Here is a 20,422-nt window from a genome sequence, read left to right on the forward strand (position 1 = left end):
GGGGTGCATCGGGGCTCCCCCCATTTCAACCATGAATGAAAAAGAGGAAGAAGAAAAGTAGCAAGGAGAAAAAGAAAAGGAGAGGAGAAAGGAGGAAGAAGAGGCAAATGAGCCCCCCTCCCTACTAAATTTCCATCCTAGATCTGCCACTGTGCATCGATCGGCTTGGTCGGTGGTGAGCTTGCCACGGACGCTGCGGTCATGCTCCCTCGCGTTGCTGCCTTACGATCCTTCTTGCGGTGCCACCCACACTAGCATAGCAGCACAATCACGACGACAGCAGCAGCACCTACGGTGATCTCGCCCTGGCTCTTTGCTGACAACCCAGGGTGGCTGTGGCTCATTCTCGAGCGCCCCATCAATCGTGTACGAGATGAATATGGGAGTTGGTGTTGCTACATGGTGTGCCTGGCACATGACATAGGTTTTTATAGCAACGCGTGCGAGAGAGAGGCGACGCATTTGCTCTATATTTGTATTGAATCTGACATGATAGGGGTGGATTTAAAGAGGGGATAGGGGGCTTTAGCCCTCCTACTACCCAAAAACTCCATTAAAATCAAAGGAGAAAGATGGGAAGAAAAGAAAAAAAGAGATGAAGAAAAAGAGAAGAAATGAGTGAAGATGAGATGGAGGAAGAACCCCTAACTTTGAATTTTGCGTGCGCCACTGCGACGTGCCCTCTTGCTTGTACATTCTTTCTGTTAGGGAAATCCTTCCCATCGACTGAAGAACTCCTTTAGACGTGTAACACATATGCACAAGTTAAACTTGAGAAAGTTTAGTCTAATTAAAGTCTGAGTTGTGCCTGTTGAGCGGTCACATTTGGAGAAAAGTTGAGGTATTTCATATACTGGCTATCCATTGTGAATTATATTTGGTTTTACCATTGTGGGGGAGAAACTTCAAATCCAATTCTACGCTTGCTCGCTGGTTTCAATTTCAGCGAACGGTTCGACATGTCTTCGCTTTCTCAAATTGTCTCGGCGCTCTGCGCCTTCTCTTTCCTTTTTATAGTATCCCACGTAGCTGCGCTTGCGCTTCATTTTTCTCTTTCGTTCGCATGGGCCCACTCGGTTCTACCGTTCATTCATTACGATGAGTAAAATCTGGATTTCAAAATCAATTTTCCTCCTGTTCCCTCTCTATCTCTTTTTTATCGCCTTTCGGATTGAACATGCAGAAAATTGTTTCCCAGCTAGCTTCACATCCGAATCATCTACACACTCCGCTCACCAACCACTAATTCAATCTTGTGTGGTTTTAACTTGAGTGTTAAGTTTTCCCTGGACCACCTTTCCTGTACTTAAGGGTGCATTTTTATAGTTTGATCAGCAATCCAGCTCCGCGCTCCCTGCAATCTTGTGGATTTTCATGGCAATTTCTCCAAATTGATAGGATGTATCGTTTGTCTCTAGGAAAAAATCTGCTCGACTTGGTCATGGCTAAGAAAGTCGGAGTACTCGTTTTCCTACTACATTGTAATACTCGATTTCTTTTAACATTCTTTAATCTTACTATATTTCCTACGATATTGTTGTGTTCCCGGTTGGCATTCCTGTTTACTGCTGAAGTCTATGGAAGTAGACACCTCTCGGTGTACAGCACTGCCATATACGGCCTACAAATGTTACTATCTCCAAAAGTTATTGAAACACTTGGAAGTGAAAGAGAACCGTGAAACAGAAGGGAATCCAGCAGGCATGATGGCGGCACAAACCAAAGCTCCTCCGATGTCTCAAATTCTACAAGTCTACAATTGGCACAGCCCTTGACTAAAGACCGTATACATCGAATATTTCAATTGAAAACATGAGGGAAATTTGTTCCAAATTTAAGTCCAAGATTTTTTTTGTACAATTGGCCGGATACAACAGACTCAACGTGAAAACACGATAAATAGGAATTTGTCGATTTCACAGCAACTTAAATCAGAACGAGAAATTGTGACAATTGGGTTGTTCTTTTTTTTTCGTGTAGGGTTGTTCATACTTTCGTGGCAGAAGAAGCAGGGTCCTCTATATATGTAGGTTGTTCAAGCTCCAGAGATAAGCTTATCACAAAGTTTCCTTGCAATCCCATGTGCATTGCAGTTGCTAGATAAGCTTGAAAGAAGAGGCAAAACATATGTAGCCAGCATGCATCTAAGTAGTTATCTACTACCGAAATTGTACAATCTTTTTCGTGTGCCTAACAATAAACCATTTCCAGCGAGTTGGATGGGTGTGGCACAGTAGGGGTGTGTTTAGTTGGTGAAAAAATTTGGATTTGGCTACTGTAGCACATTTTGTTGTTATTTGGCAATTAATATCCAATTATGGATTAATTAGTATCATTAGGTTCATCTTGTAGGAATCAGTTAGACTATGTAATTAGTTATTTTTTTAACTGCATTTAATACTCTATGTATGTGTCCGAAAATTCGATGTGACAGATACTGTGTAAATTTTTTTGGAACTAAACACCCCCTAAGCGCACGGAGAAACTGACACAACACAGCTGCAGCTGGCCCGGGCGCCGGGTCTCCTCCTCTCATGTGGATGGCCTGGATCGCTCCAGTGCCACGTCCTTCCCGTCACGCGAAGAGGGGTTCTTATCAGGCGCGAGCGCGACCTAGCTACTGGACAGGGCGCGATGAACTTGCCCCGCTATGCCGGCTCCGGCCCGACCCCCGCGTCAACTGAGGAGTGAACCTGGACGGGTCCCCGTCCCAGTGCGCGGCGCGGGCAGGTTATAAACAAGGACAGCTCCTCCGCCTATCGCCATCGTCTATAACCGTACGGCAGCCAGCGAGGAAGCAGCAGCAGCAGCGACGAGAGGGGGGAAGCCCGAGTCCATCATTAGCTAGCTAGCCAGCTATAGCTGGTACACTACGAAGAGAGATCGAAGGTCGTCGAGGCATGGATCAGCTGTTCGCCATGGCTCGGCCGGCGAGCCCGGCGGCGGCGGCCGCGCCGCACGTCGCGCACAAGATCCCGGCCGGCGACGGGCCGTACGCCAGGGCCAAGCACTTCCAGGTAAGAACTTACATCCATCTATCGATCTGCCTGCCAAGCATGTTGTGGCGATCCAATTAGGAATGCACAGTCCTTTTGCTGCTGGCGCGGTTTCTAGGGATCTTGGAGAATGACAAGCTCATGTGATAAAAGACTGGATTTGTGAGATTCATTTAAAAAATATTGGGCTAGTTTATTAGATTGTTGCCCACGCTCGGCTGGGCTAGCTGCTCTTTAAATTAACGACCTATATATACTTCGTCCCAATTACAATTCATTTTGACCTTTTAGGCACAATTTTTGGTATGTATCTAGACACAGTGCACGTCTAGATGCATAACAAATAAAGTATATGTATCTCGGAAAGTTCAAACGACTTGTAATTTGGGAGTAGATATGAACTTTCTAATTTTGTATAATAACCTAGTAAATTTTAGCAAAATCTATCGGGATAAATAGGCTTGTTTTGAGCTAGCACCTCTAACCAAACGGCATGTGCACATGAGCTAGGGGCAATAAGCAAGTTGATGAGATATATAGAGTGCTGCCAATGCAACTGAAAACTAAAGCACGCACGAAAGAGACAGACACTCGGAACTAACGTCAAAAATTGACTGACACGAACACTTTCCCGATGAAAACTGAAGCTGGTGGAGAAGGACCTGGACGCGTCGATCGCGTGGTTCTGGAAGGCGATCAACACGGGCGACAAGGTGGAGAGCGCGCTCAAGGACATGGCCGTGGTGATGAAGCAGCGCGGGTACCTGGGCGAGGCCATCGACGCCATCAAGTCGCTGCGGCACCTCTGCCCCCGGCAGTCGCAGGAGTCGCTCGACAACATCCTCCTCGACCTCTACAAGGCCAGCGGCCGCACCAAGGAGGAGATCGAGCTGCTCAAGCACAAGCTCCGCAAGATCTACCTCGGCGAGGCGTTCCACGGCAAGGCCACCAAGCGCGCCCGCTCGCACGGCCGCAAGATCCACGTCTCCGTCAGGCAAGAAACCTCGCGCGTCCTGGTAAGTTCATTATTCGTCGTCGCCATGGCCGGACTAGCTCGGAGCGAGCTTGCGCTGCTTTTTTTACATTATATATTGTTGCATTATTCGATCTGACACTCTAGCTTGGTACGATACACATGACAGGGCAACCTCGCGTGGGCGTACATGCAGCAGCGGAACTTCATGGCGGCGGAGGTGGTGTACCGGAAGGCGCAGATGATCGACCCGGACGCCAACAAGGCGTGCAACCTCGCGCTCTGCCTCATCGAGCAGTCGCGGCTCGCCGACGCCGAGGTGGTGCTCGGCGACGTGCTCGCGGGGAGGTACCAGGCCCGCGACCAGCAGGACGGCAAGATCGTGCGCAAGGTGGAGGAGCTGCTGGCCCGGATCATGGCGCGGACGTCGCCACCGGGTGCTGGCGACGATGGGCGGCGCGGGGACGACGATGACTGGGTGGAGAACGAGATGTTGGCGCTGCTGGATGTGGCAGTGAAGCAGTGGGCGGCGCCCTACCGGAAGAGCAACAGGAGGCTGCCTGTCTTCGAGGAGATCACGCCTATCTACAGGGAGCAGATGGCGTGCTAGAAGCTAAAGTATCAGCATCTTCTAGGGCGGAATTTAAGTATGTGCTTGCATCTGTGTAGATGTTTTGTATGCATGTATGGGCATGTCTTAGCGTAGTCATGTATCGATGCATACAAATATGTACATATATACCATTGTACCAAGTGCAAGTCGTGCCATCACTCCATCTGTGCTGGTCATCACAGAGTGGTAAAACATTCACTATAAAGAATCTATAACATCACAGAGTGCTGTGTAATCACTTGGCTTCTCTCCTCTTAATAAAAAACGTGCTTATTAGGCATGATCCTTTTAATTTTTTTTAGTTTGGGATAACTTGATTTAAAATGAATTACTTATAAATTCTTTTAGTTTAAATCTGAATATTTTTAATTCCCACAAAATGCAAAACCACCTTCAAAATCATTCAAGGGGTCAAATTCGCCCAGTTTTAACAGTTGGATGACCTCTGTTATCCGGTTTCGTAGTTGAAGGTTGAAAATCAAAATTTTTGTGATTGCTCGAGGGTGTAAACTGGATATTTTCCAAAATAATAAATATCTTAGCAAAGATAATAAGTCAACTCAAGTGTCACAAACATGAAGGCCAAGTGCATGAACAAACTCTGCAACGAGTCACAGAGCATAAATACCTTAACTGACTCACAATTCACAAGTTACTACTATATATTACAATTATTGAGAATAATAGAGAGAGCTCTGTAATCACTTTGAGCCAAAGATCTAGATGCAGCTAAGAACAATGTGATCAATGTAGACATCACACCGCAGATATGGATTTTAGCGAGGCGGTGTGATGGTAATCCGCTCCCTACGTGGTCGTTTCCCTTTTCTTTCCCGTGTTACCTTGTTATCTGCAGGAACAACAACATCAAGCTGGAGGCTCTCTATATAGAGCAGTAACCAATGGGATGGGGGTTTCACATCACCAGCAATTGAAGTCCTTGCAGACTGTCAAGACAATGAGGAGGATCAGGGCAACCACGATGCCAAAAACGATGAGCTTCATCTTCATATTCTCCCACCACATCTTCCGCCGTATCTTTGTTCCCTGTTGCCTGAAGTCTTGTGCCTACAGGTGAAACAGGTGAACCTTGTGATAGTTTCATAGACGAAGTGAATGAATCCCAGGCAAGAGTAATAAGTATATAACGAACCTGCGATCGTAGATCCTCCGTTTTATCAACGAGAAGTTCAATTTTCTCACCACGATCTAGCACCTGATGACCAGTATATATAAAGCTATTTAAGCACCAAATATAATGATGATTTCTCGTGTAAACAATTAATAATGTAGTGAAATGAGACACACCTTTTCGATGTTTTGCATCATCACTCCCTTGACCTCTGTGACTTGAGCCTTCACTTTTGCAAGCTTGTCAATCTCCTCAGGGTGCTGGTCGCAGTACCTCATGTGCTCCTTAAGTTTGGGCCTAGAAGAAAAGACTTTCATTTAGCAGTAATTCACACTGACAAAGTGACTAGTTAGCTTTCAAGTGAAAATGGTCAGAGGGGTTAATGCAAGAGACTGGTAATATAATTTTACATACCCATATTCTCGCTTGAGGCCATTGGCATTAGCAGTTCTGGCTTTCCCTCCGCTATATTTCTTGGAAAAATCTTCCTTGACCCTCTCAATGAAGCCAATTGGAAGCTGTCGGCCAGATGATTCAGTAGCAACGACGCAGTATGCTGCACAGTAAAGACATTTTGTCACATGAAAACTTGCACCGCTAACTTTCTTGTAGATGTCAACACCATCTCCTAAGATTAATTTATCGTCATGATACTTCATTACTTCTAGTAGTGTTCTGTTAGTACTGAAACAATTGGAAATCAAAGAGACTATAGAAGTAGAAATGAAAACATCATGTCCAATGTGATTTTTTTTCACAGGTACGAAAAGGATATATACAATTTACGATCAGATGGAACTCACAAAGCAAAGTAGACGACATGCTCACAAAAATGATGGGACAAGAACTAAAATATCATTTCTCCGGCACAGATTATATGTAGTATAAAAGAAAAACAATGTTAACCCAAATGCTGAAAAGGGACGTCCTACGCATCCATCTTAATAATCCACATATGGGCCAAGAGAAGAATAAAATACCTAAAAGAGAATTTTTACAATGATTGAAAAAATAAGAGCCGTCTATCTGACAAAATCGTACGGGTGATCAAGATAGGAAGTACCTGGAAGCACCTAGACTAAAGTACCTGGTGGTATAAAAATATGGGACCAAGTGCCAAAAGTGGGACCGAATACTAATTTAATTTAATTTTTGTAAATTCCTTCTATTGATCAACGGTCAGAAAACATTTCAAGGTAAAAATATCTAAAAGTACTCATTGGCATTTTGCAATCATTGTAATAAAGCTCTACCTAAAAATTTAACCTACAAATGTATGTGTATGATGAAAATTAACCCAACCGTAGAAAAATTTAATATCGGGCTAGCCACATTGGTCATATCAAACACCGCAAGCAATGCAAAGCACAGCCCTTTACAGTTTTTTTTCTTTCTTTCCGACAAGAAGCTATCTCGACATCGCACTTTGGTTTCATCTTGTCTTTATCAAGCTATTAGTGTAAAGTGTAAAGACATGATGCTTCGATTCCCTAATGCAGTAATGCCTCCATGATCGCCATCGAGCAAAAAGATGAAAAAAGACACATTATTCTTTCAGACAAAATAATCACATGCTAATGATCTATGAACAGAGAGAGAGAGAGACTCGAGGGGGCCGGGTGAGATTAGCAGGGTGCATTACTGAATCCATCATGGATGTGGTAGTTGAAAGTGTGCCCGTCGCAGTTGTAGTTGAAGCGATTGTTGTTAGAAGGGAGCTTCTGCAGGCACTGCGCGGCGACGGAGGCGAAGTTGCCGGAGACCTCGGCGTGGTCCGCTAGCACAGTGGTGCCTCGCGCCACGAAGCTGTAGATCAGCGTGCGCTGCTGCCCCATCTCTCCGACCACCGACGCCGGCCTGCGCGGGGGAGCCTGCTTGGAGGTGGCGGAGCGAAGGGACTGGTGGTGGTGGAGGAGAGGGACCTGCTGAGGAGGTCGCGGTGTTTGGAGGTGCCGGAGAATTGTGGTGGCCAGGAAGCATGGATGCTAAGTTTAGGCAGGTGGTGATTCTCCCTCCCATGGCGCTTGTGGTTGCATGCATGCATGCTCCTGGCATCCTTTTTTTATTTATCTTTTTTTTGTTCCTTTTAAATTTTAATTATTAATTAAGAGGAAACCTTACATGCATCCTAAAATTAAGGCTGCCGATAAGTGTTATTGTGCGTGTCCATATAAGAAGGAGCGGAACTTGAATTGCTCTTTAGCATTTACCATCTTATAAACATTGCTATGAACGTAGGGATGCAGGTTATATATATTTCGGATCATTAAATCGACCTAAAATGTTGATAAAATTAACTAAAATGACATTTTGCATAAATAATTCGGGAGATGAAATGAAGAGTATCATGCTTTCGTAATTAATTAGTTGATTAAAAAAATACTATTAGGTATCCACTTGCATCCTTACCTACTTGAATGGAAGGAAATGTATATACCTCGTACGTTAGCCGAACAAGCAAGATGTTTCCAGATATGAAAACAAACCCATGTGTCGAGATGTCTTTTATGTGAAAACTATGCATACGATGCAAATTTTCTTTGTGTAAAAACGTAATTGACGTGTACTCAAACTAACCAACCGGATCAGTAAAGTAAATGTACACGTCGAAGTGGCTAACTGTGTTGTTGACTTGTTGCATCTCATAATGAAGTCCAGATAATTAACCTCATGTTCGAATGTGCGATATAGAGTTGTCAATTGGTAATTCTTATAGGCGCATCTCCAATCTTCTTTAGTTTAAAATTTTAAATTAAAAAAAATTGGATGTGCATCTAAGAATCACCAATTGACACCCCCGAGCTATGGCTACTTATATTGTACAAATTGAATGGGAGTCAACTAATAAAATGATAGTCTAATGCCTTCCAAACTTTGCAAGTTCCATAACAATAATACGATCGACACGGTAGATGTATACAGTGACACGGTATATCTCTGGGTCCTTGCAAAAGATTACTGCATCCTATGAACACACGGGGAACTCCAAACAAAATTCACCACATTGTCTTGGATCTACTACACTTGGCCGCTGTCGCATTCCCTGATGCATCGCAAAATGTGTCTCTTTTGTGACCTCATGGGTGACGACAGGTGAGTTGGTGATAGTGAACCGCAAACAAAACAAAAGCCCAAGAGAAAAGGGGAACGTGGCCCATGAGGCCTGAACCAACCGCCGGCGAGAGAAGCGCACGCGACGCAGCGGAGAGAGAGAGAGCCCGAAGTCCCCGTCACCACCTCTCGCGATTCGAGGCCCCCGGTTCGCATCGGCATCAGATCGGCTAGTAGGCGGCGGCGCACGCTCGGGTTAGGTGGTACTCCTAGACCTAGACCCGGCGGACCCACCGGCAGGAATGGAAAGTGAGGTAGGGGGCGCTGCGCTCCGGGTGCGGCTCCGCGTTTTTTTTCTCTCTTTTTTACAATAGGGCATCCGCCGGTTCGCCCCAAATCTCATTCCGCCTCCGCCGATGGGCCGAAAGAAGCGAACCCCCGCAAACCCTACTCCGCCCCCGACCGACGCCCCCCGCCGGCCGGCGGCGGGGGGCGGCGGGGACGACGCCGCCGTGCGCGCCGAGGTCGAGAAGGCGCTCGCGTGCCTGCAGCGCGGGAGCCACGCGCGGGCGCTGCGCCTCATGAAGGACGCCGTCGCCCGCCACGGGGAGGGCTCGTCGCCGCTCCTCCTCCGCGCGCACGGCACCGTGCACGCCCGCGCCGCCGCCGTCCTCGACGACCCCGCCGCCCGCGCGCGCCACCAGCGGGCCGCGCTCCAGGCGGCCCAGCGCGCCGTCGAGCTCGCGCCGGACTCCGTCGAGCTGGCCCACTTCCACGCCATGCTGCTCTACGACGCCGCCACCGACGCCCGCGGCTACGAGGAAGTCGTCTCCGAGTGCGAGCGCGGGCTCAGCATCGAGGCCCCATCCGACCCCGCGCCCCACTCCCTCAGGCTGCCCGGCCCCGACGTCGATCAGATCCAGTCCGAGCTGCGCAACCTGATCCAGAAGGCCAACCTCGCCTCCATCTCCACCTGGGTCAAAACCCTGGGCGGCGCGGGGGACGACAAGCTTCGCCTCATCCCAGTGCGCCGCCTTGCTGACGAACCCATGGAGGGCCGCCTTGTCCCCTCGATGCCCTCCCCGCGCCGCCCAAACGAGATCAAGAAGGCCACCAAGACCCCTGAGGAGCGCCGCCAGGAGATTGAGGTGCGCCTGGCTGCATTGAGGCTGCTGCAGCAGCAGAAGGAGCAGAGCAATGGTGCTGTGGCTGCCACCCCAACTTCTTCTCAGCCGCAGGGAGATGAGGCCCCCTCCTCATCGTCTCAGTCATCGGTGGGTGGGCATCGTGCTGACCGGAGAAGAGGCGGCTCTAGGAAAGCCACGATTTCATCTGCTTCTGATCGGATGGACCAGGTGCGTGCCTACTGGGGCGCTATACCAATGGAGCAAAGGCTTGCATTCTTAAGCGCCAGCATTTCTGAGCTCAAGTCACACTATGCTGCCGCAATGCATAAGGAGAAAGACGCTGCCAATATGGCATCTGACGTGCTTAACGAGGTGCTAGGGTTTGCCGCCAAGAGTGGTAAGTGGGAGTTCTGGGTATGTAGCCGGTGCCGGGAGCAGTTTGCAGATGCAGAGTCACACCGGTTGCATGTGCTGCGGGAGCATGTTGGCATACTCTCACCTGAGCAGCAGGATTTGGTGCCGCAGGAGATCGATGCTGACTGGGCAGCAATGCTCATTGGTTGGAACTGGAGGCCATTGGATGCTACTGCAGCATTGAAACTGCTCGAGGAAGAGCAAGCCGACAATCTTGGTCTGGATAGGGACAAGGATTCCATGTCATCGGACAATTGGAGTAACAAAGACAAATCAGACACGTCAGAATCATCAGTCTCGCCACATAATGAGGAGTGCGATGGTTTTGGAGTGATGACAAGGGAAGGTGACCGTAAGTGTCCACTCCCGGATGATGGTGAAAGGGCAAATATTATAGAGAAGATCCATTCATTGTTCCAAATCCTTGTGAAGAACAAGAATCTTTCAGTGAGCAATCTGAACAAGGTGATACAATTTGCTATAGAGGAACTCAGGGGGTTGCTGTCTGGGTCACTGTTGCTTAATCACCCGCTGGATGACTCACCGCTTTGCATTTGCCTTTTAGAGGCATCATCACTGAGGAAGGTACTAAAATTTTTGCAGGACCTGATGCAGTCCTCTGGACTCAATAGGCACTTAGAGAAGGCTGAAGGCCTAGGTGATGAGGATACTTCCCCCAAAAATCACAATGTACTGGAGAAGGTTACTCTCAATTCTGATTCATCAGAACTGATCATTGATGCAGAGACTTTTAGGGGAAAGTTTGACTCCGAGAATGTTGATACGGATGCACTGCTTTCATGGTTGTATGATGGATCTTCAATTGGAGAGCAGCTATTGTGTTGGAATCGTATGCTTGAGGAAAGATCAAATCAGGGAATCGACCTTCTCCGGGCACTTGAGAGGGAGTTCAACAGCTTGCAGAACTTATGTGAACGGAAGCTTGAACAGCTGAGAAATGAGGAGGCTTTGATTTCTGTAGAGAGCATCTTTGCTGGAGAGCAAGCAAAAAGGAATAGGAGGGGGCAGTTCATTGGGTACGAGGAGCTCCTCAGGAAGCGGCAGGGTGTTTTGTTGGAGTGCAATGCTGAGGAGCTGACTAACAGTAGCAGATATGAGTTGGATGCAGTCTCAGCTATTTTGAAGGAAGTTCACACATCACACTTTGGTTATGATGAGGCTCTTTCTAGCATGGCCCCACGCCTTTGTGACTTCGATGGGTTAGACGATGAGGAATGGAATATGCATGGTTTAATGCATTCAAATTCAAATGATGCCGTGGTAGAGATGATTGTTTCAAAGATGAAGGAACAAATTACTATGGAGGTCAGTTCTTGTGGACTTTAACTGCAGGAGTTACTTAAAATCTTGAAAATGCATTTGCAATCTTTGTTTTCTAACTTTTTTTTTGGCTTGCAGCTTAGCAAGATAGATGCTAAGATTATGCGAAATGTAGCTGTGATGCATCAACTGGAGAATGAACTTGGACGTTCTTCTTCTCTTGATTATCGAATGATTCTTGTGCCTCTCATGAAATCGTTCTTGCAAGTTTGTATTCAGCATCCAAACTCTGTTTCTAGTCAGTGCCTTATCTTTTTGGTTCTTCGTTGCTTAGTTGTGGCTGCGGTATGCAATGCAGACCTATTTGGAAGAGCTGGTGGACAAGGATGCCAGAGAGAGATCTGATGCTGCAAGGGAAGCCTTCCTGGCTGAACTTGCATTGGATGCTAAGAAGAATGCTAGCAAAGGGGGTGACATGAAACAATACCATGAGAAATCAAAGGATAAGAAGAAGTTGAAGGATTCTCGGAGATCCAAGGACCTCAAGGTGGTTGTGATTTTGAGTGCAGTAGGCTTTTGATTTACAAGGAAATTTCTTTTCTTGCTATAATTCTCCTGATTCATCCCTAGGATTCAAGCTGGAGTGACCAGTATCTTGTTTGCGAAGACAGTGCTGATGAGGAAACAAGAGAGAAATTGTAAGTGATTCTTATAGTACCTATGCTCTCATAAATTTGATTGCCATAGAAGATCTTTTTGAGGGGCACATCTATTCTAGTTTATCCTTAATTAGGTACAGAGCATTGACATGTTTCCTCAGGGAAGTGTTTTCGAATTCTAGTTTTCCTTATTTTGGTATCCGTTTTTAATCAGTACTACTAGTTTGCATCCTGGTCAGCCTATGCTTGTTCCAAAGTTAGATTTTGTCAATAGAATTTACTTGAGGGAAAGATGTTTGTTTGCGTGATTACAAGCTTACTTTGTTTGATGCAATGTTTTATTTCTTTTCCTGCGTATATCATGGCATTTAATCTGGCCACAGTAGGAAGGAGCCAATTGACATTGCATGTTTTTTTTACATACTTGCTGAACAATATTAACCTTGACCAGTAATTTTGCTTCCATTTGAGCTAGCCATGTTGCTTGATAGGTTCGCTGGATAATGTTGAGAACAGTGATTGTACTGCATGTTATCATGCAAGTATTGTTTTAAAACCATGCATTCCGCTTAACGTCCGAGGGCAATTAATTGGTTATTGTGGTTATAAATTCCAGCCTCATAGAAGCGAATATGGATAGAGAGCCATCTTTATCTTATTAATGCCATTCTGCACCTGAGATGTCAGTACGTATCTTACATGTGCTTATATTAGAAATTTACTGCAAAAAAAATTTACTGCAAAAAGCTTGTTTCATCAGTCACCAGTGCCTAAGTTATTTAGATTGTGCAGCATGATTAAAAAGATGCTTCAATGGAATAATCCTTTCATTGACCTATTTTTTTTTTTGGAAAGTGGTTGTATGCTCGTTTCATTGTTTTGATCATGCTAATATTTTGCAGTCAACTTGTTGCTGATTGTGATGATTTGGACTGCAAACTCTCAACAAGTGATGATTACTTCAATGAACAAGAGGAAGAACTTAGGCGTAGAGTACAACTTGAAGCAGAGGAAAGAAAGCTGGAAGAGACTCTGGAATATCAACGAAGGATAGAGGAGGAAACAAAACAGAAGCATCTTGCAGAACAATTTAGAAGTACCTATGCATCTTCTGTTGTTGGGACAGCTGGTCTTTTAAGCACTGGGAATTTAAACAGGGCCCAAGATAACCGTGAAAGTGCATCCACTAACTCTTCGTTTGCTTATCTAGAAGGCATAAAGTTTGGCGACTTTCGCTATTCTGAAGTTCCATTGCGTGAACACTCTAACTACACTGAGAACAATTTCAGGGAGAAACATAATGGATTGGATACACCTGGGGCGCATGCATTAACCAGCAGCGATATGAGTGTTTCTAAGTTAACATTGAGAACGAATGGGATTTGGAAAAATGCACAACATACAAAAGCTCAGGGTAACCCTAGCTTCCAAAAGTCCAGGAAAAGTACTAGCGAAGCACAAAAGAAGTATGCCCAAGGTTGTTGGTTATGGTGCTACGCCTTGTACAAGTTAGGATCTATCATTGTCATTCACAATTTTAACATTTAATATCTGTTTATTGTTGCAGGTGTGCCTGGTGCTATTTATGATGATGATGGTGATGATAGGGCATCTGATCCCCAATTTGGTATGACAACTCCTAGATGGAGCAGCACTGGTAAAACACCTTCCTATGTGAATCACAGCTATCATAATGGAAAGCAGAATCAGTTGCATATGTTGCCTTCAGATGATCGACAGTTTGTTAATAAAGGACACACTGCAGGAACAGAGGAGCCAAATTTTGAGAAAGGTAGCTATTTTTGTATATCCACAAGTCTATCACTCTATCCTTATAAATGATTTGCACTATAATTGTTTAAGTACTTGATATAGTAGTTGAAGCTTCAAATAGAATCTGCTAAGTTTGACACACTAATTAGCAAATACTCCCTCCATCCCAAAAAAACATGTCATTCACTGTAGGATTCAAAATTTCCCAGAAAACAAGTCATTTACCCTATTTAAAAAGTGCATGTGCATGCAAGAATTCCAAATATTGGTAATAAATAGAGGCAAACATGGCCATTTTACCTCTTTTGTTAACCGGTCATTGAATTCCTAGAATGACTTGTATTTTGGGACGGAGGGAGTAGTTGCCTGTATAGTAATAATATGTTGTGGTTCCTTCTAAGCTGTTTCCTTCTGCCTACTTGCCTTTTTTTTCGGTTTTGTTTCCTTCTGGCACAACATTATTCTGGTTTTGTTTCCTTCTGGCTACCTGCCTTTTTTTGGTTAAAAAAAAGGTATTTTGGGGTTTCCTATGATACAAACACGTCCAATGAGCAATAGAATTCATACATAGCAAATAAGTTTAACACATCTTGGAATGCCTGAATAGATCTAAAAGCTTATAAAGCATTGAAATACTTCAAAGCTCCAATTATTCTTGTATTTTTACTTTAGTTCTGTAGAATTCGTGTACTTGCTTTATAAGCATTTGTGTTAGTTGACCAAGGCAACCTGTAGGTACTTTGTTTACTATGGCAATTTTTGCATATTGGTTCCAATGGTTCTTTACTTCCTAATTCCTTGACACCTTGTCTTGTAAATTACCAAGAAATGGAATTAATGATGTATATGTTTTTATTTCTTTATGATCCGAACTTCTCTGTTCTCATCCAGTTGGCGATGGTGCAATTTCATCAGCAGATGTCTGCATTGAGAATGATTTTGATAAAAGGTTTCAAGAAGACCTTGACGAAGCTGTGCGCCAAAGCCTTGGTACCCTTTCTTTTTATGGCTGCTTCCATTCTCAATGCTTGTGCTCATATCTCATGCTAACATGAACATTTGTACTCAACACCTTTGTAACATCGTAAATAGATCTTTTTGTGCTGTATAAGGTCCACAAATTATCTGCTTTTATAGTTCCACATGAAACATGATTTCCTCTTGTTGAATGCATGCTTGTCTAGTAAGTTACAATTGCTGAGTGTTTCCATACCAATGTCCTTGAAGAATAATTTGGCGATTATAATACCAGTATTATATTTTTACCTCAGGTTGCCGACATTAGGATCTAAGTTTGATTAGTTCTTGGAAGAGTATTTTTATCCATTTATTGTTGACTATCACTTCACCAACAGCATGATGTACTTTGAGTTTGAGATGATGTACTAGTCGAGGATGAGCGATTTAAATAACTAATTTCTTATGCCAAGTGATCATTATATAGGAATGATGATGTGGTGTTGCAAGGATTGTTGTAGTATCATGTGTTAATGATATTAATTTCGTCTTCTGCAATCTCCATTTCTGACTTATGTTCTATTGTTTAAGGTTATGATACCTATTCTGCTGGTACCATATGCACTTCAAATGGGACAGAAGTGTATGGAGCTGGCCTTAAAAATGCTGCTGGTGAATACAATTGTTTCTTGAATGTGATTATTCAGGTAAGGATAAATTTGTATGTGCTTTTCCCAAGGATCAAGTAACCATGCTTGTTGACCAGTAATGTTCTTCTTTATTCAGTCATTATGGCATATAAGGCGGTTTCGATACGAGTTCCTTAAAACATCATCACTGCACAAGCATGTTGAAGATCCTTGTGCTGTCTGCGCATTATATGATATCTTCATTGACTTGAGCAAAGCTTCCAAGGGTCAAGGAGAAGCTGTTGCGCCTACTTCTTTGAGAATTGCTTTGAGCAAATCCTACCCGAACAGCAAATTCTTTCAGGAGGTAAATTAGCATTCTCCTGTGATAGTTTAAGGGATTTACGTACGTTCATTCAGCATTTTATCATCTATATTCTTGCAATCTCCATGTTCGTTGACCGTAACCAGTTTATGATCACTGCAGGGGCAAATGAACGATGCATCTGAGGTACTGGGGGTAATCTTTGAATGTTTACATAAATCATACACTTCTCGTACTGTCTACCATGGTAAATCTCATGAGAAGAATTCGATTGGATCATGGGATTGTACAAATATTTCTTGCATAGCACATAGTCTTTTTGGAATGGACGTATATGAAAGGATGAACTGTCACAATTGTAAATTGGAGTCTAGACGCCTCAAATATACTTCATTTTTCCACAATATCAATGCTAGTTCACTCCGAACTGCAAAGGTTAGTTTTCTTTGTTTGGTTGAATCTTATCATATGTGCCCTTTGTATATTGCTATCAGGAGAGCTGCTGATTCCTAACTATTCTTTCTTCTTCAGATAATGTGTCCAGATTATTCATTTGATGAACTTTTGAAGGTTGTAGTAATGAATGACCAACTAGCTTGTGATAAAGATGTTGGTGGCTGCGGAAAACTGAATCATATACACCATATTCTTTCTAGTTGCCCACATGTTTTTACAGTTGGTAAGCATTTTGTTCTAGGATGTTTCAGGCTGCAATTATTTTATCCCATGGAGATGGAGTTCCATGTCCAGTCAAGCAGTTTGACAAATATTTGATCTCACACTATTCTCTTAGGATTATTTTATCTTTTTTATTGCCATAATCATGTAGGATAGATTGCAGTATTCTCTTAGTTGACCATCCTTAAAAACGCAACTGCAATCCTGCCTGCTTTTGCCATGTTACTGCACTTGAACACTTGATGCTCTATGTTTGGTGAGGTCATTTATTGACATGCCTCTCTACTTTTTGAACTTTCATTTTAGTTTTGGGATGGCAGAACAACAAAGAGAGTGTGGATGACATATCTGCAACTTTGGCTGGTATTTCAATTGAGATAGACATTAGCATATTCTACCGTGGTCTAGATCAAGGAAGCAAACACACTCTAGTGTCAGTGGTATGGCCATGAAGATCCTTTATTTTGTTCTATCCCATTTTTTAATATATGTATGGTTTTGTTTATAGCTGTTTTCTTGAACTTGTAATTTATATTCTTCTGCTATGCATATTTAGCATTATTTGTATACTCAGAAAATAGGATATATCACCCACTTCGGCAACTTTTTGTTTTTGCTTTCTGAACTGTGAGCTGCTGATAGTAATAGAAATTAGTCGGTTGATGTGTTTAAGGTGAAAAGCGACAACAGGACTATAATGTGATTGTCAACAGCAGCATATTATGCATAGCAGTTAGATGCAGGTGCAGTAGCGAATTCTGTTCAGCTGTTCTAAAACCCATAACATCAAAATGGTTGTACTACTATTACCTTTCACGTACTTGTGATGATATATTTATAACTTCTGGTTGCCAACTGCTGCAGTAACATAGCAATCCAAGTTTCAAAAATGATTGGTGTAAATTCTGATTTTGGTTCTGATATGTACTTTTTTCATATTATATTTCTAATGTTGCTCTACACCCCTATCAGACGATAATCAAATAAATACAGATTTGTTTTGTTTTCTCCAAATTACGGATTTACATTGAGGGCCTTAATATTAATAGCATAGGTTTTCACAGTATCAGTTGTATATCTTATTGCTCTTAACACCTGCAGGTTTGTTACTATGGCCAGCATTATCATTGTTTTGCTTTCAAGGATGGACGATGGGTCATGTATGATGACCAGACAGTTAAGGTAACCAGATAGCCTAAATTCAGCATCCTCATCTGCTTTTCCAACTCTTGCATAGTATGACCTTGTTTTGCCCTATGTCATTTGTGCAGGTTATTGGTAGTTGGGGTGATGTGATTGTGATGTGTGAAAAGGGTCATTTGCAACCGCAAGTGCTTTTCTTTGAGGCTGCAAGTTAGTTTGCTTCAGCTTCAGGAGTGTTGTGCAATGGTTAACACGCCCTCAGATATATAGGGTTCCCCCTGTGGTCGTGAAGATTAAAAATAGAATAGCAAATTCGTTTTGATTTTGGTGGTGGTGGTGGGGGGGGGGGGGGGGGGGGGGGGGCGGCGGAGTTACATTGGTCCATAAGTTGAGCCCGTACTAAGCAGTCATCTGAGCATACTAGGGCAGAAAGAGAGCTGATTATCCTTGTCTCTTATTTTCCCTTAATCTTGGGTATAGTTTCTGAGCCTCTGACCCTTCATCTGCCAATAAGATTTCACCACCGATCAAGTGGGTTTGGGGCACTCGCACTGCCATCGAACAAGTCTACCTGAATCTATCAAAAGCTCTTCATTATGCACCAACTATGTATAGAATTTTGTGCTTAAAATGCGGAGTCTGGTATAGGATCGTTTGTTTTGCTTTTGGAGGAAATGGAAGGGAAGATGTGGTGTGAGCTGTATTCATTCATCAGAGAAATGTTTGGACTAGCAAATGTTTGGAATAGCAACACCACTTGGGATATGGTACTAACTCCGGGAAAGGGCGAGATGAGATAATGTTCCGAGAAATCTGTAAAGCATGAGCCTACATAGAATGACTGGATGAGATGTGATATGGTCATATGCGATGAATAACAGAATCCTTATCACTACTGTTGGTGCCTCTTTGCTGGCTGACACAGCAACCAAAAAATGCTGCCGCTGCTGTTCATTTTTTCCGTTCTCCCTTAAATTCTTTAATTGGAATGTGACAGCAGGTCCTGAGGTCATCTGATATCTCGTACTGTATGGTTGCAATCGTGTTGATAACTTTGCACAAACAACGTGCCTTGGCGCGCTCAGGCATTTTAAGCTAAACTACCAAGTGACGATTAAGTTACATAGCTAGGCATTACTTTGATGGCTGATCAAGGTAAAAAGTAAGCAGGTAAACACATGAAGGTATGAACATTTCTTATTGATAATTATATTATAGGTACTGAATAGTTGACATAAATATTGCAGGAGATAGTGACCTTGTTTGGCCATTCCACGATTAGTGCGCATGTTTTTCGAAAAAAAATCTCGCATGCATGGTGTACTAAATGAAGTCTATTTGTAAAATTTTTTCAGGAATGAGTGTAACTTTTCGCGACGAATTTAATGATGGTAATTAATCGATGATTGGCTACAGTGATGTTACAGTAATCATACTCTAATCGCGCGGTTAAAGGCCTCATTAGATTTTTCAGTGTCACTAGCGCGGGGGTTTTGAAGTTGGTTTTGTAAACTGGCTTTGTTTGATATCGTAATTAGCGGTTAAAATGTCATTATTCACTAGCACAGCACAAACCAAACGGGCCAGTAGGTTAGGGTTTAGCATTTGTAATTGCAGGAGGTAGTACATTAGGTTACATAGCATTTGTAAGTCTTTGGAGCTTCTAGGTGGTTGCAGAAATCATGCAATGGTAGGGATCCCCTGCAATTTTTTTTTCATTTGGTTAGAGCAAGACTAATGGTTTAGTCTGATGCTGGCTGCAAGAAACTTTATAACTCATTTCTTAGCCCACTTGTATAGTGGTTTAGCTCTCCATTAATATATAATCCATTTATCTATCTCACAAAACTTTTTGGTTTTTGTGTCGAAGCTAGCTGTAAGCTAACAGTTCACTTCTCTCTCTCATTTTCTCTCTCCTCCACCTCAGCAATCAGTCTGCTTATAGCCCATCATAATACTTGCTTTTAATGTGAAACAACCTTTGAGATGATTTTCATGAAGTAGAAGACAGTTAGTTTAGTTCATACCTGTCTGTAACATGGTGATGCTGTTGTTTTTTTATGCTAAACAGTGGACATCATCATTTGATTTGAATGGTCGGAGATATGCTTTTTGTTGGAAACATTTTCTGCAGCTGTTAAGTCCAGTAACTTTTTAGCAGCTTTCCAACCATTGTAGAGCAGCTCGGCGCAATTGAGAGCATACGGCAAAAATAGCTAAAGTAGAAAATAGTTCTGGGCTCTTAAACTAAAAGAGCCTCTCAAGCTTGGTATAACCACAATATTATTGTCCATAATGTTGTTGGTACACAGCAATTTCCACCAAGTTAAGTGGCCAAAGGTAGGTAATATTCCATGAGGTGCATCGGACAAATAATCAAAGTGAGCCCGGATATCCAAAACGGTAGCAAATGCTCTGTCTGAAGTCCAATTAACAAGCAGTAACAAAATTAAGACTGCTTTGGTCAAAAGCAATATTATTTGCAAACTGAGCTATAGATGTACCACTTCATTGTATCTTAGAGAAGTTAAGCATTCACTCAAACCAATTAATATAAATTTGCCTGCTTAAAATTTTAAAAGGGTTCTGATAGGAAGCATGGGTTCTGATAGGAAGCATTAAGACCACTGCACATAACATTCACTGTAATGGAAAAGGCAAGAGCTATGGC

General features: G+C 43.3%; 3 protein-coding genes and 1 long non-coding RNA gene across 6 annotated transcripts; 2 read left to right on the forward strand and 2 right to left on the reverse strand.

Moving 5' to 3' along the window:
• Positions 1-2,763: 2,763 nt before the first annotated feature.
• LOC120692990 (protein SULFUR DEFICIENCY-INDUCED 2-like) lies at positions 2,764-4,820 on the forward strand. The gene is made up of 3 exons (XM_039976395.1): positions 2,764-3,017; positions 3,644-4,012; positions 4,139-4,820. Exons 1-3 carry the CDS (start codon positions 2,901-2,903, stop codon positions 4,577-4,579), a joined length of 927 nt encoding a protein of 308 aa, XP_039832329.1. The 5' UTR covers positions 2,764-2,900; the 3' UTR covers positions 4,580-4,820.
• A 605-nt stretch (positions 4,821-5,425) lies between these two features.
• LOC120692991 (putative vesicle-associated membrane protein 726) lies at positions 5,426-7,600 on the reverse strand. Its single transcript, XM_039976396.1, has 5 exons — positions 7,357-7,600; positions 6,129-6,270; positions 5,891-6,011; positions 5,736-5,798; positions 5,426-5,650 (listed from the first exon to the last, which is right to left on the reverse strand). Exons 1-5 carry the CDS (start codon positions 7,547-7,549, stop codon positions 5,504-5,506), a joined length of 666 nt encoding a protein of 221 aa, XP_039832330.1. The 5' UTR covers positions 7,550-7,600; the 3' UTR covers positions 5,426-5,503.
• Positions 7,601-9,166: 1,566 nt separating this feature from the next.
• On the forward strand, positions 9,167-18,071 carry LOC120691285. 3 transcript variants are annotated; one of them, XM_039974329.1, is made up of 15 exons: positions 9,167-11,632; positions 11,726-11,854; positions 11,946-12,134; positions 12,218-12,285; positions 13,149-13,723; positions 13,814-13,903; positions 13,976-14,038; positions 14,911-15,009; positions 15,568-15,683; positions 15,763-15,972; positions 16,093-16,365; positions 16,462-16,609; positions 16,915-17,048; positions 17,710-17,790; positions 17,880-18,071. In XM_039974329.1, the coding sequence occupies exons 1-15, from the start codon at positions 9,182-9,184 to the stop codon at positions 17,964-17,966; spliced, it is 4,713 nt and encodes a 1,570-aa protein (XP_039830263.1). In that variant the 5' UTR covers positions 9,167-9,181; the 3' UTR covers positions 17,967-18,071. The 3 variants fall into 3 exon arrangements, with proteins under 3 accessions (XP_039830263.1, XP_039830261.1, XP_039830264.1); XM_039974327.1 differs by having other exon boundaries at positions 13,814-14,038; XM_039974330.1 differs by lacking the exons at positions 16,093-16,365; positions 16,462-16,609; positions 16,915-17,048; positions 17,710-17,790; positions 17,880-18,071 and having other exon boundaries at positions 13,814-14,038; positions 15,743-15,883.
• A 1,271-nt stretch (positions 18,072-19,342) lies between these two features.
• Positions 19,343-20,095, reverse strand: LOC120691287. The gene is made up of 2 exons (XR_005682167.1): positions 19,779-20,095; positions 19,343-19,452 (listed from the first exon to the last, which is right to left on the reverse strand). It is a non-coding gene; the product is annotated as an uncharacterized LOC120691287 (long non-coding RNA).
• Between the last annotated feature and the right edge of the window lie 327 nt (positions 20,096-20,422).

The sequence above is a fragment of the Panicum virgatum genome, chromosome 9N (assembly GCF_016808335.1).
Source record: "Panicum virgatum strain AP13 chromosome 9N, P.virgatum_v5, whole genome shotgun sequence".
Taxonomy (NCBI): domain Eukaryota; kingdom Viridiplantae; phylum Streptophyta; class Magnoliopsida; order Poales; family Poaceae; genus Panicum; species Panicum virgatum.